Raw genomic sequence first — 18,769 nt, 5'->3', positions numbered from 1 at the left:
AAATAATAATAATAAACCTAAAAATAAATAATAAAATTAATTTTCTTTAAACTTTAAAATTAAAATGATTTTGAGTACTTTTTAATAAGAGTGTAACCCTCTTTTTTTATTTTTCTATTAACTAATTATGATTACAACAAATTATGATGATGGTTTTATTTTTTTAAAAAAATCAACTCAATTTTCCAAAAAATATCTAAAAAAAAAACAGAATCATTATTATTATACATTATAATTTAAACAAAAAAAAAAAAAAAAAAAAAATAAATAAATAAATGAAAGATACACAAATTTTTCCAATTACTGAAGAAGATAAAGTAAAAATATTTTATGCAACACATGAATGTCATTGTGGTGAACTTTATAGATTTTTAGGAGTTAAAAAAGAAGATACTATCGATAAAATTGCTCATTTAAATAAAAAAGTTTGAAGTAATTTCGAAAATGATAAACAAAAAACAGAGAGTTTCGATGCGGCCTATTCAGTAATTTCAGATAAAAGGTTAAGGGATTATTATGATAGAGAAATACATGATGAGATGGTCACCTTTGAACTTGAATACTTTAAATCATTAAATCAAAAAAATCATACCCTACTCTCAATTATGGGAATTTTAGCAGCAAGATTTAAAATAGCTTCATTTGTTATAAATACAACTCCAAGTTATTCTAACTCACTTGGAGTTCTTCAATCATTCAATAGAAATAATAATGCATTTTCATTAGGTAAAATCATTTTAGCACAAACCTTTGCTCCTTCCTTACTACGACCACTTTTTAAATTAAAGGATGAATTAATCTATCCATCCTCAACAATGGGTAAATTAATGGATGAAATTCTATGGTGTTATACATCATTTGTTGCATTCTCACTTGAATGTTATATACAAACTGCCAACAAACTATCATTTTTGGAATTAATTAAAAAAGTTGTACTTTGTCAAGATGGGGTAACTGGAAAATTAAATTTTAAAAATGAAGCCTACGCTTTTATTTCATCAGTTGCGATGCATACTACAGGTAGACTTATAAAGGGTATTGTAAATAAATTACATAATATATTAATTGAATATGTCGAATCTAAATCATTAGAGAATCCAAAATCAACATTTTGGAGAAATTCAACACTCATAATTAAATCAATATACGCTAAAACCTTTTTAAGAACGTTGGCTATCGTTCCATGCGAAACAGTTCTTTGTCAATTGTCTTTTTTATTCGTTCAACGTTATCTTGGTAATTCTGTTAATTTATTGTCAACTAATCCAATCTCAATAGCAACTAATTTAGTAAAAACTCAAGGATATAGAAAATTATATAAGAGCTTTCCTTTTTCCTATGCAACATTTTTAACAAATGAATTAATTACTTCTACAGTCAACTATGCATAAAATAAAAGAGAAATTAATTTTAATCGAAATGATTTAATTTTTATACTTTTTTTTTTTTTTTTTTTTATATTTTATATCCTTTTGTGTATTTTTGGGTGCTCTATTTATCTATATTGAATCCATATTAAAAACAAATTTAATTAAATAATTGTTTTTTACCAATTTTGATTACCACGTCATTTTTTTTTTAAAAAAAAAATCTATAAATATCAAAAATTATCAAAAAAAAAAAAAAAAATCTTCTTTTTCTTTTTCTTTTTATTTTTTTTATTTTTTTTTTTTTTTTGTTTTTTTTTTTTAAAAAAAAAATATTTTATTTACATATTATAATATAAAAAAAATGAAGAAAAACAATTACTTATTGTTTTTTTTAATTATTATTATAAATTTTTTAATTGGCTTTGTAAATTGTCAGGTTTGTAATACTTTTGTTAATTCAGATTCAAATTCAGATTCAAATGATTGTGGAACATCAGATAATCCTTGTTCAACAATTTCACAGTCAATTTCAAATTGTGGCCAATTCTCTGAAATGTTAATGACAATCAGTCCAGGGTATTATAATGTTGAAAAAACAACATTTGGTGAAATTACAAATAAAACCATTTCAATAATAAATTCAGCCTCACCAGATATTATTGCACCAAATGTATTTTTAGATTTAACAGAATTAATAGACCCATTTATAAATATTCAAATAAAGAGTAATCTAGATGTAAATAATATTACTTTTTATGGTATAACATTTAAGAATGGTTTATCTGATGGATCTGTTGTATTAGTGAATGGTTCAAGTTTAATAAATTTATCAGTTACAAAATGCTCATTTTACAGAAACGCTGCTTATCATGTAGGTGGAACTTTTGCATTTTTAAAAAATAATTTACCATTACCTTCACCTTCATCAACTAAAAATAGTACCGTTTCAATCATTCAATCAACATTTAACAACACTAAACTTGTGAATGCAGTTGGTGGTATTATTTATAGTGATGGCATACCAATTATTTTTACAATTGAAGATTCAAATATTTTAAATTTTGTTTCCAATGATATTGGTAGTATATTAATGATCAATAATGGTTTCTTGTCAATTTCCAATACAATTATTACTGGTGGTAGTTCAAATAATTCAATTTATCTAATTAAAACCAATAATAACAACAATACTTCTACAACTACTCCAAGTATACCAGTTTTCAAATTTAGTAATGTTAATGTCACTGATACATATGGTGGAATTGTCATTCAAATATCTGGTGACTCAAGTGCAACGAGTTCATTTTCATCTTGTAACTTTGTTAATACTTTAAACACTTTACCTATTTTACTAAAGAATGGAGGTCAATCAGTAATTGATTCATGTTCATTTGAAAATAACAATATTAATAACTACATTAATAATGTTGGTGGTGCAATCACACTATTGAATAACCAAGCAACTATCAACAATTGTACTTTTACAAATAATCATGCTCAAAATGGTGGTGCAATTTATATAGATCAATGTGGTACAAATCAAAGTAGTAATTATTTAACCATTTCCAATACAATTTTTAATGAAAATTTTGCTAAAAATGGTTTAGGTGGTTCAATTTATAATTTAAATTGCACTATTTCTATTAATAATGTTAAATTTATTGATAATAAAATTGATGGTTCACCACTAATAAATGGTAATGGTTCAAATATATTTTGTGGTTCTTCAAACATAACTATAAATTCAACTGTTTTTTTAAATGTTCAAAAAACAAGTGATTATAATAATTATGGTATCAATTGCCTTTCTGATAAGAATTCATGTAATATCAAATTTAATATCAACAATAATAATAATAATAATAATAATAATAAATTTGAAAATGTTCAATGTTCAAGTTCAACCAGTCAACCAACCTCAAAAGGAAATTCTCCACATGTTTTAACAAAAGCTGAAAAAATTGGAATCTCTCTTGGTGTTATTGGTGCTGTTATTATAATATCAGTTGTTGTTGTTTTAATTGCAAGAAAAATTAAAAGAGATAGTCAATATAAACCAATTGGTTTACATTAAAAAAATTATAATATAAAGATTTAAAAAATTAATAAAGATTTAAAAAATTAATAACTATAATAATTACATTTGTTTTTTTACATAAATAATTAAATTTGTTTATTTTTTTTTTAATATTAAGAATTTATGGACTATTTTAATTGAAAACATTTTCCAAAAAAGTAATATTTAATATAATTGATATAATTCAAATATTTATTAAATTTAACAGAAACCATTACCATATTGGGTACTAGCGTGAAAAATAAAAATTTTATTATTTTTTTAAACAATTTGATCTACAGCAAATCAATATTGATTTGTATTCCTTTTTCTATTGCTGATATTATTTCATTACCATGTCACACTATAATCACTAAAACGTCTATGATGGGAATACAAATCTTATGATGAAAATGATTATTTAATTTGATTGTCATTGCTACTGCTATTATTATTGGATACTATTTAATTCATTTCCACTATTTGTTTAAAAAAATAAAAAAAAAAAAAAATTTTAAAAATAAAAAAAAAAATAAAACGTTCTCCTTATGACTTTTTTATAAATAATTTGTTTTAGGTTTATAGATATTTTATTTATTTATTTATTTAACAGAAACCATTACCATATTGAGTACAGACGGTATTTGGTAAAGCAGCAGCACAGGTATTGTTACCAGCACCACAGCTACAGCTTGGGCAAAGGTTAGCACATGGTAAAACTGGGATAATTGAACCAGTACAGAGGGGGAATAAAGTTGCACATAAAAAGCTTTTCATGTTTGAAGCACAAGCAGCAGTTGGTTGAGCGAATGAAACAAAGTTATTGAAAGTTTGTTCGATCATAGCATCGACTGATGGAGCATCAGATGAATCGATTGGATAGTTAACTTCAGAACAGAAGCTTAAGGCTGGTGCACAATTACAACCAGATGGTGGGTTACCTGGACAAGCATTAGCTGGTGGGATAACTGGTGGGGCTGGGGTTGGGCATTGACAGTATGCTGGGACTTCAAAGATATCATCAGAGATTGAGTTGGTGTTAACATTTGAGAAGGTGATGGTGGTGGTCATAGTGGTACCTTGTTGGCTGACAAGCATAACAGCTTGAGTTAAAATTTCACGAGTTGGGTCAACAAAGAGTGAAATGTTGACAGATGGTGATAAAGAGAACATCCATTGGTCACTTTCAACACCATTGACATTTGATTGACCTTGATAAGTGCTACCTGGTAAGACGGTATAGAGTGGCATATCACCAGAGATTGGTGAACATTTGCAATCACCAGAAGCAAAGTTATATTCGTTCATTTGATCATAACGGTCGAGGGTAGTAACGGTTTGACCAAACATTGGATCGGTTGAATCCATTCTTTGGACTCTCTTTTGGTAAGCATAATACATAGTACCACTGATTGATGGCATTGGGAATGGTGATTGAGAGGTTTCAACTTGAATTTCAACATCGGCAGTGAATTCAGTTGGGAGATTTGGGTAGCTGGTTTGAGCAGAAGCTACAGCAACTAAAAATAATGATACTAATAAGAATGAAATTAATTTATTCATTTTTTTTATATATATATTTATTGTTTTTAAATTTTAACAAAATAATTAACAAAAAAAAAAATCATTTATACAACCAAAAAAAAAAAAACGGAAGGTTTTAAAAAAAAAAAAATAAATAAATTTAATTCAAAAAAAAATAAAATTGAGGTGGAAAAAAAAAAAATATCTTTTTTTTAAAAAGCAATACATCACTTTTTGATCAAAATTTCGTTAAAATAATTTTTTTTTATTTTTTATTTTTTTTTCTTAGCAACGCTTGGAAAAATAGTAGATTGGCTTGGTAACTAAAGAAGCTTTTGAAAACCCAAATTAATTTGTAATATTACAATAAATAACTTTTATTTTATTTTATTTTATTTTATTTTATTTTTTATTTTTTTTTTTTTATTTTTTTTTTTGACGATGACAAAACCTGTTTTTTTTTTTTGGATATTTATCCATTGCGGGTTAAAAAAAAAAAAAAAAAAAAAAAAAATAAATATATAAATAAAAAATAAAAACCCTCAAATCACTGAGAGGCAAATGTGTGCGTAACCCGTAGATGGTGACATCATAATAAGTGTCGTTTGTTGTGAGTTGAGTCCAAAGAAACATTACATTTGTTTTTTTTTAAAAAAAATAAATAAATAAAATAAAATAATTAAATAAAAAAAATAAATAAATAGAAAAAATAAAAAAGTAATTTATGATAATCTAAAAACGAATGAGTATGAGTTTTTTTTTTTTATTTACAATAAAAAGATGATGATTTTAATGTAGTTATACATATAAGGTGATAATAAATGTTACATGATTTTTTTTTTTTTTTTTTTTTTTTTTTTTTTTTTTTTTATGCAAAACCCAAACCTGATCTTTCTTTTTTTACTACAGCTTTAATTGGTTCCTCTAAACCTTGACCATTAACACCAAGACCACCACCTGACCAACCCATTTTCTTAAGTAAGCTACTACCAATATTTGTACTTGGGATAGCGGCAATGCCATCTGCAACAATATCACCATGTTTTACTGTTGTACCAGATTTATTACCACCATTACCACCACCACCAACAATATTTTGTCTTTGACCTTTTTTGGTTGATAGTTTTTGTTTTTTAGATTGGGCTTGAGGGAAAGAATTTTTACGATATTTTGGACCACCACCAACCGGACCAAATCTTCCAGTGAATGGCTTTTTTCCTTTTCTTCTCATACCACCATCTTTACTTGAAGGGGATGGCGATGGTGATGTTGAAGTAGTTGTTGTAGTTGTAGTGGTTGTTGTCGTCGTCATCTTAGGAGTAAGATTGGAATTACCAAATAAACTGTCATGAACAGTATATTCACCAGATTCAGATTGTGCAGCCAAAATAAAATTATCTTTTTTCTTTATTGATGGTTTTTTAATATTTGATGGGATCAATAAGCAAATTGTATGTCTATCTTTAATCTTTTTTGTTTCCCTATAAATTCCATATTGTTGTGATAAAAATTCCACTTGGTGTGTTGCTAACTTTGACATTGGCCATAATGGAAATTCACTTTTTTTTTTTTTTTTTTTTTTTTTTTTAAAAACAAATACATATGTTAATATATTATTTATAAATATATTTTTATAAAACAAAAATAAAAAAATACAAACTTTTCAAAACGTCTTAAAATTAAATTATCGAATAAAGTTGCAATTGAAGTTAATTGTTTAATTGAGAGTTGAGAAATCGAGGCACCTTTGTCAAACAATTCATTGATATCCTTTTTCAATGTTACACTTGATTCAATTGCTTCACTAACATATGGATATAAACTAATTTTATAAGGTGATGCCAAGTAATTAGCCATATTAATAGAGTTTATATGGTCAACTCTTTTACTAAATGAATCAAATGAATCTAAGTCAATAATCTCTGGTACTGGTGAGCTTGATAATGGTTTTGATTTGTTTTCATTTGTATTATTATTATTATCATTATTATTATTATTGTTGTTATTATTATTATTATTATTATTATTATTATTATTTTTATTATTATCATCGTCATCTGGTACAACTATTACATTATTTAAATTATTATTGTTATTTAAATTATTGGTAGAGATACTATTGTTATTATTTGGAGTATTGTATGTTAAATTTGAAGAAATTAAAGGATTATTATTATTATTATTATTATTATTATTATTATTATTATTATTGTTATTATTATTATTATTATTATTATTAGTAGTAGTAGTAGTAGTAGTAGTTAATTTCTTTGGTAAAACTATTGATGGACCATGAACTTTTTTAATCCAATCAGAGAAAGAACTTTTTCTAACCTCTTCTTGATCAGTAAAATCACTATCATCAGAAACACTATAACAATCATCTGAAATTTCAACGACTTCTCTTTGTTTGAATGGATTAATGAATACTTCATCACCAGATGGTTCTGAATTGATATAACACGATTGAAATCTACTACAATTTTTATCATTGTCACTCGCTGAGGATTCCAATGAGTCGTATGAATCCTCTTCATCATTTTCATTTACATGTGATATTTGCAAGTCCAATTTAAAGTCTGTATCAGTTTCTTCATCTTCATCAAATTCTTCTTCTTCATTTTCGTCATATTCTCCACTGTCATCTTGGAAATTATCTGAATCAGTTTCATTATCATTCTCCTCCTCCTCTTCTTCTTCACTATCATAATCGTAAGGATCAGTTTCATCTTCTTCATCTTCATCATATTGTTCTTCACTATCGTAGCTATCACTATTTTGATCAATTTTAGATTTTTGAAGAGAAAGTGTTGATATTTCATTTTTATTATTTTTATTATTATTATTATTATTATTATTATTATTATTATTATTATTATTATTATTATTATTATTATTATTATTATTATTATTATTTGGTACGACTTGATTTGAATTTTGTTGAGGAGTATCTTCACTCGATGATGACAAAATGATAACTTCATTTTGATGTGGTTGAACAAATGATACTCTTTTTGGTAAAAGTGGTGGTGAAAAACTCTTTTCTAAATTAGTATTCTCTTCATTAAAAACATCATTAAGATAAGAGCCACCAATAAATGAAACCTTTTCAGTATGTTTTGATTTATATTGTTTTTTAGTTTTGTTATTTTTTGAATGAATTCTTTGAAGTCTACATCTTTTTTTATATGATAATGCCTCTAAATCTAAATCAATTTCTTCATCACTATCTAATTTTTCATTATTATTATTATTATTATTATTCTCCTCTTCATCTTCTGTATTACCATTTGAATCTACTTTTTTAATTCTGTTTTGTTGTTGCTGTTGCTGTTGTTGTTGTTGTTGTTTATATTTTTTACTTTTATTTTTTGGTTGTCCACCAAATAAATATTTATCAGCAGAATCATCAAATGAAAGATTTCTTAAAATATCATTGCTATTTCTAATACTATTGTTTTTATTTTTATTATTTTTAATATCTTTAATACTATTATTATTTTTATTATTATTTTCATCTTGATTATCGTCACTGTCATCATCATCATCGTCATTATTATTTTCTTCTTCTGAAAAACTCATATCATTTATGAAACCAACTAATTCGTTTTCTCTTGATTGTTCAACTTCTTTCTCTAATTTTGTCAAATATTGATTTTCATCATATAGTATTGGATCTAAATTATTTATAGTATCAATTCTCTTTTTCTTTTTATTGTCATTGCCATTTTTTTTATTGTTATTATTATTATTATTATCAACTGGTGCATATGGTGATCTATTACTATTTGGGCCATCTATTTGACCATTATTTAAATTGTTATTATAGGAGGGTAATTTCTTTTTATTTTTTCCATTATATTGATTTTTATTCTTTTTTTGTTCAAGTTTTTGTAATTGTTCAACAGTCATGCCACTAGCCAATGCTTCTTGATAGTTTTTTTTATCTTTTGATTTATCTTTCTTTTTACTTCTTTTAAATTGCTGTGGTTGTTGTTTATTATTATTTTTATTAGAATTTGTATTATTAATATTATTATTGGTATTATTATTATTATTATTATTATTGGTATTATTGGTATTATTATTTTGAGGCGAATTTATCGATGCTACTGTTGTATTTGTATTTGTTGGGCTACCAATAAAACTATTATTATTATTAAAATTTGCTTGAATTACTGGTGCAGGTTTATTTCTTCTAAAATTTGTTGAAAATGTCATCCCACCAACCACTATAAAATCTTTATTTTCATTATTATTTTCATTGTTATTATTATTATTATTATTATTACCATTATCCATTGTGTATTTTTTTGTTTTTTTTATTTTAGTTTTTTTTTTAGTTTTTTAGTTTTTTTTTTTTTTAAAGTGGTGTGAATCCAAAGTGTCAAAAAAAAAAAAAAAAAAAGAAAAAGAAAAAAAAAATATAAAATTTTTTATAAAAATTAATTAAAAAAAAAAATTAAAAAATAAAATAAAAAAAAAATAAAAAAGAAATTAAAAAATAAAATAAAAAAAAAATAAAAAAAAATCATTTTTTTGTAAACAAGTATTTTTTTATGTATTTTATTTATTTATTTTTTTTTTTTACTGATAACGATTTTTCGATATTATAAATTTTTTTTTTATTTATAATACAATATTATCCATTTAGATATTATAAATTTTTATTTTTTTATTTTTTTTTTTTTTTGGAAAAAAAATATTATTATTTGTTTATTAAAATATGATTGGTATTTATTTAATTGTAAATATTTAATTAAAATTATTTTTTTTTTTTTGTTTTTTTATTTATTTTTTATATTAAATGGGTTGTAATATTATTTAATAAATAAAATGTAAAAGATCAAACATTCTAGAAAGAGGATATTTATTCTAAAATTTTATCCGTATGGAAATATTAAAAAAAATAAAAAAAAAAAAAAAAAAAAATTAGGACAATTCCAATTTTTTTTATTTTTTTTCCTTAATTAAAAACAAATAACTGAAAAAATAAAAAAAAAAAAAAAAAAAAAAAATTTATAAAACAAAGTTTTCTCACGAATATAAATTTACTAAAAATTTGGCGTTATTCTAATTTTTTTTTAGTAACTTCATATTCGTGAGAAAACTATGTTTTATAAATGTTTTTTTTTTTTTTTTTTTTTATATTTATTTTATTTTTTATTTTATTTTTTTTTTTAATTTTATTTTTTTTTATTTTTTTTTATTTTCATTTTTTTTTTAATTAAAAACAAAAAATTAATTTTTTTTTTTTTTATTTTTTTTTTTCTTTTTTTTTTTTTTTTTTTTTAAAACACACCACAATTATTTCTTTTTGTACATAAAAAAATAAATAAATAAATAAAAATAAATAAAAAAAAGTAAAAAAATAAAAAAAAAAAAAAAAAAATAAATAAAAAATAAAATAATAATAATAAAAAAAAAAAAAAAACACCATATTTTATAAAATATATTTAATATTATATCACACATCAACTTTTTTTTTCTTTTTTTATTTTTATAATTATTATTTATATATATTTACTCACACACATACATACATACATACACACACAACACAACACAAACGCACACTTATACACCCATATATATATTTTAACAAAATATATAATATACCTAATCACACATAATAATTGTTGGTTTGGTAAAAAAAAATTAAAAAAGAATAACAACAACAACAACAACCAAAACTGCAGCAACAGTAAAAGCAGAAAATATTAGTAATAACAACACAGATTCACACAAACAACTAAGCAATTTTAGTGATTCTGAACAACAACAACAACCAAATTCATCACAAGAACGTAAAAATAAAAAACAAAAACTAAATAATTCAACCGCAATGACAGACGATGAAATGTATGAAGATTATGATGTAGATGATGATTCAGCCGAAGAGTCAGGAAACGAATCATTAGATGATACAGAATATGATGATGCAGCAACCCAAGAGTTTGATTTTGATGAAAACCAACCACAAAGATCTCTAGGTAAATTAACAAGACAAAAGAGTTTTGAAGTTTTAAATAAAGATGATCTTTTCTCAGAATCTCATAAAATTATAAAAGAAGTTAAAGATGTTTTAAGTATTCCATCTGAAGCTGCTGTTTCAACTTTATTAAGACATATGAAGTAAGTTTTAATTTTTTATTTTTAAAAGTTTTTTTTTTTTAAATAATTTATAAATTCTAACCTTTTTTTTTTTTTTTTTTTTTTATTTTTTTTTTATTTTTATTATTATTGTTTTATTTTTATAGATGGAATAAAGAAAAATTAATTGAAAGATATATGGAAAATCCAGAGAAATTATGTATAGATGCAGGTGTACCAAATGTTATGAAATTAAATGCAACAATTGTAGAAAAGAGTGGAAATGTTTCATGTTTAATTTGTTTAGAAGATTACCCACCAACACAAACATTTGCATTAATTTGTAATCATCGTTATTGTTTACCATGTTATAAAAACTATTTAGAGATAAAAGTTAGTGAAGGACCTGAATGTATTTATACACCATGTCCAGCACCAAAATGTAAAGTAATCGTACATCAAGATGCATTCAAACAAATTGTATCACCAGAAGTGTTTGAACGTTTCAATAACTTTATTTTGAAATCATATGTAGATGATAATCCACAAGTTAAATGGTGTCCAGCTCCTGGTTGTATATATTCTATTAGATGCGATCGTAAAGAACGTAAAGAAGCAGTTAATTGTAAATGTGGTTTCCAATATTGTTTCAATTGTAATGATTATGAAATTGGTGATCATATGCCATGTCCATGTAGTCAAGTTGACAAATGGCTTCAAAAAGCTTCTGATGAATCTGAAAATGTAACTTGGATGTTAGCAAATACTAAAAAATGTCCAGAATGTCGTAGTCCAATTGAAAAGAATGGTAAGTAAATTATAACTTTTTTTTTTTTTTTTTTTTTTAAAAAAATTTATTTATACTAATTTTCATTATTTTTTTATTTTTATTATTATAAAATTAAGGTGGTTGTATGCATATGACATGTAGAAAGAATGCAGGTGGTTGTGGATTTGAATTTTGTTGGCTATGTCGTGGTCCATGGACTGAACATGGTTCAACCACTGGTGGTTATTACAATTGTAACAAATATGATAAATCAAAAGCCAAAGAAGATGATGATAAAGCACATGATGCTAAAACTGAATTAGAGGCATATATGTTTTACTACCACAGATATGAATCACATAGAAACGCTATGAAGATCGCCGATGAACAAAGAAGGAACGCACATCTTAAGGAACAACAAATCTTAAGTAAATTCGATGTTAGATCGGCTGATACCAAATTCCTTATGGAGGCAACTGAACAGTTATTAAAGAATCGTCGTGTATTACAATACTCCTATGTCTATGGTTACTATTTGGATAAAAAATCTCAAGAACGTAATCTTTTCGAATACCTTCAAGAAGATCTCGAAAAACATACCAATCTTTTATCAACTCAATATGAACAAAGTTTAGATAAATTGGAAGATTATCAAGCATTTATAAAATGGAAAGAACAAGTTACAAATTATACTAGAATCACTAAAAAGTTTTTGGATAATTTTGTTGATGGTGTTGCTGGTGGTTTAGTTAATACTCAAATTAATTAAATAATTTAAATTATTATTATTATTTTTTTTTTTTTTTTTCTTATTGGGAAAATAAAAAAAAAAAAAAAAAAAACCAAAATATGATTATATATAGATATAGTAATATTGTCCAAAAAAAAAAAACCAGGAAAAAGAAAAAAAAAAAAAAAAAAAAAAACTTTTTTTTATATAATCTAACTAATTTTATAAATAATAAACAAACTATATTTTTTAATAAAAACAATTCTTTTTTTTTTTTTCTTTTGGTTCATGTGTAAATATTTATTACAAACTATTTCTTTTTTTTTTTTTTTTCTATCACAACCCTTTTAAAAATTTTGATAAATTAATGTTTGTTCTTTTTTTTTCTATCACGACCCTTTTAAAAATTTTGATAAATTAATGTTTGTTCTTTTTTTTAATATTTTTAAAATAATTTATTTTATCACGTACCATCATCATCTAAAAAAAGAGAAATAAAAAAAAAAAAAAAAAAAAGATATAAAAGGTTAATATCTATATTTATTTTAAGGTCAAAAATTTAAAAATAATTAAAAGAAAATTACCATCATTTATAACACATAATAAAAATTGATCAAATCCAATTGTTCGCATTATGGTACTTGTAATTATATTATTATTGACACCATCGTTGGACGATTTATTGACATTATTATTGGAATCATTTGGTTTTGTGAATGTTGGTAGTGAATTTATAGGCGTCGTTTTAAAAGTTGGTGTATATTTCGAACTAAAATTTAAATTATTTAATTTGTTGAAATGTCTCGTTATAGTTCTTATTCCTCTGTTCATTTTTGGGGTTTGGTTGGTGCTAGAAAAAATAAATAAAAAAAATAAAAAAATCAAAAAAATCAAAAAAACGAAAAATTTTTTTTTTTTTTTCAAAAAATGAGGTTTGGTTTTAACATTTTGCGAAATTTAATTTTATTTTTATTTTCATTTTGTTTAATGTTGAATTTCTTCTTTAATGGAAGCATATTTTTTTAGAATATCAAAAGGATTTTTATAAACAGTGATTTCAAGTTTAGCATTATAGAAATCTTTTAATTCATGAAAGAGTGCGTCTAAACTATTATTTGTTGGATCTTTTTCAATTTCAGTGAGTAATTGGAAGATTGGAGTTTCGCCAGAAATATTTTGTTTATTGATGTCATCACCTTTTTCATTTAAAAGATATTCAACAACAGAGGTTCTACAATTTTGAACTGCATAATGTAATGGAGAATTTCCTTGTAGATCTTTTGAATTCATTAATTCTGATGAGTTTGCATTATCTTTACTATGACGTCCAAATAATAATCTCATGATTCCAACATGACCACCTTGAGCAGCCATATGAATTGGTGATAAGAGTGAATCATCATCACGATGTAAATAATTTGCACCATATTCATCTGTTAATAAAAGTTTGAAGATTTCAATTTTACCTAGTTGACATGCTTTAAGTAATCCAGCATTTAATATTTTTGATTTAAAATTATTATTATTATTATTATTATTATTATTATTATTATTATTATTATTATTATTATTATTATTATTATTATTATTATTATCATTATTATTATTATTATTATTACTATTTAAATTATTATTATTATTATTATTATTATTTTTATTATTTAAATAATTATTAAAATTTAACCATTTAATAGTATCAATTGAATCATATTGTACTAAACTTGTAATTGGACTTGAATCAAAATAAAAGTTTGATTCATCTTCATTGAAACGTTGTTCTAAAAGTTTTGAATTTCTTGAGAGATACCAATAGAAAGCAGGAATACAACCAGATTCAATACAACGACAAAGTAATTTTGTAGAGTTGAAATTTAAATTGATTGGTTCATCTTTGGTACTACATCTAAAGAGAGTATCAACATCCTTTGAGAAATAATCATCTAACCAAGTTAAGATTTCAGTATTATCATTATTTTCAGTTGAGTAATTGATTGTACCTTTAATACCAGTTTTATATGAAACACTACCATAGGAACTATAGTTATCGCTAGTGGTTGAATCATCAAAATCATTGATTGGATTATGTTCAATCTTTGCAATTAAATAAAATTTCTTTAAATTTCTAAAGAAACATGATAATGAATCACTCATTAAACTATTGAATAATTGAATGGTTGCAACATGATTCTTAAGTGAGTTGGCAAATTCAACATAGTTTGAATGTTCTAATTGATTTAAAATTTCAACTACAGTTAAATCTTTACTAATTAAATTATCATAAAATGATTCCAACTCTTTTTGAATTTTGATTTGATAAGATTGATTAATTTCTTTTTGAGCAGCTTTATGATTAATTCCATTATTATTATTATCAACAACACTAGAGAAAGAATCAGTGTTTAATAATAGTGTAATGGTTTCTCTAATTGCAGCACGTTTATATTTCTTATTGACACCTTTGATTCTAATGTAATGAACTTCAAGATTTGCACAAACATCACTTTTAATGAAATCTTTAATGAATAATTTACAAGATTTATTTGTATCTCTATCGATTTGAGTTGTTATACCACCATTACCATTTGCAAGATAGACTAAACAAATTTTATTTGGTTTATTAATTTTTTGTGAATTACCACCGATTTTCAAATGATGACAATACTTTTCAAATAATCTAGCAGAATCATGAATATTACTTGAATCCATTAACAATACCAATGAGTTTGTTTGTTGAAATAATCTTGGAGGAATTGTTGGTTCAATTGAATAATTATATTGGAATAATTGATCCATATGGATAACCTCTTCAACCTTATTTCTAGTTGCACATTTAACTACAACACCATTTACAATTTCATCAAATAAATTAATAGATGAACTAAATGAAAGAATATCATTTAAACCACAAATTACAACCTTTTTCATATTATTCAATGAATGAAGTAATTGTGAATGTCTTTCGATTGGTATTAAAGTATCAGTTAAATCTAATCTTTGTAAGATTGGACAAACTGGTGATGGTGATGATGATTTATTTGTAATACTGTTTGATTGAATCTCTTTCAATGATGAACAACCTTTAAAGTTTAATGTTGATAATTTTTTTAGTTGATTTGTGATTGAAATCTTTTCAATTGAAACAACTCCATCAGCAATTAAAGTTTCTAAATTCTTCCAATGAGATAGTTCTAGTATTGTTAAAACATTCTTTGAAGATGGTGCAACAATTCTACTAATATCTAAATAACTCAATAATGGGAAATTCTTTTCAAAAGTTGACATTGTTTGAGTAGAGATTTTATTTGCTTGAATTTTTAATTTTCTTAATTTTGGTGCTTTTAAATCCCATTCACTCAATTCTGAACAATTGGTTGAAGAGAATGATACTAAATTTGGTGCATCCAATTTAATGGTTGTTAATTTCTTACATTGATCAACTTTGAAATGAGTTAATGCTGTCATTACCAATGATGATTTTCCACCAAATAATGATGAATTTTGAAAGTTTAATAAAGTTTGACAATTTGTAATATACAATTTCTTAATTGAATTTATTGATTGTAATGTACTTGATCTAAAACTGTCAATTGTTAATTTATTACTATTTTTAATACGATAAAAACGTAAATCTTTAATTGAACCAATAATATCTAAAATCATTTGATGATTATCTGATGATGATGATGAATTGATATTTGCTTTTGAAAAATCGATTTTATCAATTAAAGTTTCCCATTGAACACCAGTTGTGGTTGATAATGGTGATGGTGATGTTGCTTGTTTCTTTAAACCACTTAAAATAGTTTCAATTGGTGATTCATTTTCAATCTTTTCAAGTAATTGTTCATGTTGATTCACTTCCTCTTTAATTGAAGCAAACTCTTGAATTTCATCAGTTAATGAATCTTCAAGAATTTTCTTTCTTTCATTTAATTTTTTAAAATTTCTTTCAGTTATTGGATCTCTTTCTTTTTTTAAATTCTTTATTTCTTCAATTTTCTTTTCAAGTACTAATAACTCTTTTCTTTCAATTTCGAGTTGTTTTTGAGTTTTAACTACAATACCTCTTGATTCATAAATGAATGAAGAAGTTAATGTTTCAGTATGACATTTATTTTGAAATTCTATAAATTTCTCTTTAATCATTTTAAATGTTTGTGATGGTAGTTGTGATGGTGGTGGTGGTTGATAATTTGGTAAAAATGGTCTATAAATATTTGCAATTGATGGTTCAATAATTTCTAATAATTGCCAATGAGTTAAATTACCAGAATATCTTTTCTTTGAGAGAACATTTTTAATTCTATTCAATTTTGAATAAAGTGATTGAATTTGGCCATATGGTAATGATACACCAACATAAGATTTATCATTTTCAATATTAAAATGTTGAATTGAATCATGATTATGATCGAATAAATCTAATGATGTATTATGAGTATTTAATACACTAAATAACCAATCGGTTAGGAATGTTGTGACATCTAATCCAATGAAACGGTCAATTACATCTTGATGAACTTGATCATTCATTTCATTTAAAAGGTACAAACATGAATTGACTGATGCTGAATTTTTACCACCAAGAAATAGTAAAGCTGATGTAGTCAATAGTGTTGGTGATGATGGAACAAATGATAGTTCATTTTCAATTCTAACCAATTTATATTTTTGAGGTGTTTCATCAGTGATATCTTGATTTAAAATTGGTGATACTATGAAATCATTGAATGAACCTTTGGCAGAATTAATTATCATTTCCGATACAAACAATTTTGACATTGATGAAGTGTCAAGGTTTAAAAGTTTATTATGATCCATTGGATTGGTTGATGAAATTAAATCAGATAATATATCACCCTCAACTTTTTGAGTGATAATAATTGGATAGTTATCAATTTTAATTAACTCTGAAAATGGTGCAGCTTCACCAAATAAATTTTGAGTGAGTTTAATTGTAATTAATTCCATTGCAGGGAATTGTGGTTGAAATTTTGCAATTAAAAAATTACCATTTGATTCCATTATTGGCCTGGCTCTGGCTCTACCACCAATGGCAGTACTATTGGTCTCGTTGTTATTCCTTGGGGTACCATCATTATTAAAAATCATTTCATAAATTGTTGGTGTAATATATCTATCATTCATTGTTGCAGTTTTACATAATCTATTACCACCAGAAGTTGCCATTGGTTTAGTTGTAAAAATTTCATCAAATGCTAATCTCCATGCAATTTTTGCATTGATTAAGAAAAGTTTCTTTATGAATGGTCTAAGAGTTGCTTTAATCTCTTGAGGTTGTTTCTTATAGAATGAATTCACATTATTATGTAATGCTTTTTCACCTGCACCTTTGTTTATTAAATATTTAAATAATTCTAAATTCTCGATATCAACCGAACAATCCAATGGTGTTTTTTTATTAAATCCTTGGAATTGAACAACTTCCAAACTTGCACCCATTGAATGTAATGTATCAATTTGTTCAATCATATTTTTTTTACCATAGTTGATGACTCTATGAATGATTGATTCAATATTGATAAAGTGATCTCTATCAGATGTGAGTAATTTTTCAACATCTTCAGTATCATCGGGTATTTTAGAATTCAATTCCAATCTTGATATTTTAGCCATACGAATGAATTCTTTAATGGTTTTCATTGGTGTACTTTCAATTGATAATAATCTAATTAGAATTGGTCTACCTTTTTCAATCCATGATACACCAAATCTAATGGTTGGTAAATAGTCTCCCATTATTCCAACTTTTTTAGCAATCATTTCAATACTTTGTTTTAATGTACAAACTGATGTTACCCATCTACTAATTTCTTGATTGGTAATTTCATCTTTTTGATTCTCAATATCTTGATAATTATTTTGTAAAATAAATTTAGAAACTTTTTTAATTGATTCTGATAATTCAGATACATCAATCTCTTCTTCTTTTTGTTTTTCAATTAATATTTTAATTAATTTTTCAATTTCTATAGTTTTATCCATATTTAATTTTAATTATTATTTATATATATATTATATATATATATAAATAATAATAAATAAAAATAAAAAAAAGAAGTGTGTGTGTATGTATGTGGTGGAAAATAAAAAATAAAAAAATTATTGCAATAGAAAAAGTGAGTAAAAAAATATAAAAAAATAAAAAAAAATAAAAAAAATAATTATTTTAAGTTGCCATATTAATTTTAAGTTTTTGGTTTTGA

The 18,769-nt window shown here is 24.0% G+C and overlaps 7 protein-coding genes across 7 annotated transcripts; 3 read left to right on the top strand and 4 right to left on the bottom strand.

Annotated features, from left to right (window-relative positions):
* Positions 1-275: 275 nt before the first annotated feature.
* DDB_G0286975 (hypothetical protein) lies at positions 276-1,391 on the top strand (the record flags this gene model as incomplete). The annotated part of the gene is made up of 2 exons (XM_632394.1): positions 276-317; positions 465-1,391. The coding sequence occupies 2 exons, from the start codon at positions 276-278 to the stop codon at positions 1,389-1,391; spliced, it is 969 nt and encodes a 322-aa protein (XP_637486.1).
* Positions 1,392-1,731: 340 nt separating this feature from the next.
* Positions 1,732-3,444, top strand: DDB_G0286973 (hypothetical protein; the record flags this gene model as incomplete). Its single annotated transcript, XM_632393.1, has 1 exon — positions 1,732-3,444. The coding sequence occupies one exon, from the start codon at positions 1,732-1,734 to the stop codon at positions 3,442-3,444; it is 1,713 nt and encodes a 570-aa protein (XP_637485.1).
* A 588-nt stretch (positions 3,445-4,032) lies between these two features.
* On the bottom strand, positions 4,033-4,989 carry DDB_G0286953 (hypothetical protein; the record flags this gene model as incomplete). Its single annotated transcript, XM_632392.1, has 1 exon — positions 4,033-4,989. The coding sequence occupies one exon, from the start codon at positions 4,987-4,989 to the stop codon at positions 4,033-4,035; it is 957 nt and encodes a 318-aa protein (XP_637484.1).
* An 829-nt stretch (positions 4,990-5,818) lies between these two features.
* DDB_G0286951 (hypothetical protein) lies at positions 5,819-9,252 on the bottom strand (the record flags this gene model as incomplete). Its single annotated transcript, XM_632391.1, has 2 exons — positions 5,819-6,509; positions 6,611-9,252. 2 exons carry the CDS (start codon positions 9,250-9,252, stop codon positions 5,819-5,821), a joined length of 3,333 nt encoding a protein of 1,110 aa, XP_637483.1.
* A 1,543-nt stretch (positions 9,253-10,795) lies between these two features.
* Positions 10,796-12,581, top strand: rbrA (ariadne-like ubiquitin ligase; the record flags this gene model as incomplete). The annotated part of the gene is made up of 3 exons (XM_632390.1): positions 10,796-11,085; positions 11,211-11,851; positions 11,950-12,581. The coding sequence occupies 3 exons, from the start codon at positions 10,796-10,798 to the stop codon at positions 12,579-12,581; spliced, it is 1,563 nt and encodes a 520-aa protein (XP_637482.1).
* Positions 12,582-12,942: 361 nt separating this feature from the next.
* On the bottom strand, positions 12,943-13,373 carry DDB_G0286949 (hypothetical protein; the record flags this gene model as incomplete). The annotated part of the gene is made up of 3 exons (XM_632389.1): positions 12,943-12,971; positions 13,014-13,022; positions 13,127-13,373. 3 exons carry the CDS (start codon positions 13,371-13,373, stop codon positions 12,943-12,945), a joined length of 285 nt encoding a protein of 94 aa, XP_637481.1.
* Positions 13,374-13,526: 153 nt separating this feature from the next.
* On the bottom strand, positions 13,527-18,548 carry DDB_G0286947 (hypothetical protein; the record flags this gene model as incomplete). The annotated part of the gene is made up of 1 exon (XM_632388.1): positions 13,527-18,548. One exon carries the CDS (start codon positions 18,546-18,548, stop codon positions 13,527-13,529), a length of 5,022 nt encoding a protein of 1,673 aa, XP_637480.1.
* Positions 18,549-18,769: the final 221 nt, after the last annotated feature.

The sequence above is a fragment of the Dictyostelium discoideum genome (assembly GCF_000004695.1).
Source record: "Dictyostelium discoideum AX4 chromosome 4 chromosome, whole genome shotgun sequence".
Classification (NCBI taxonomy): domain Eukaryota; phylum Evosea; class Eumycetozoa; order Dictyosteliales; family Dictyosteliaceae; genus Dictyostelium; species Dictyostelium discoideum.
The sequence above is the reverse complement of the archived record's forward strand: the minus strand, read 5'-3'. Positions and strand labels throughout refer to the sequence as shown.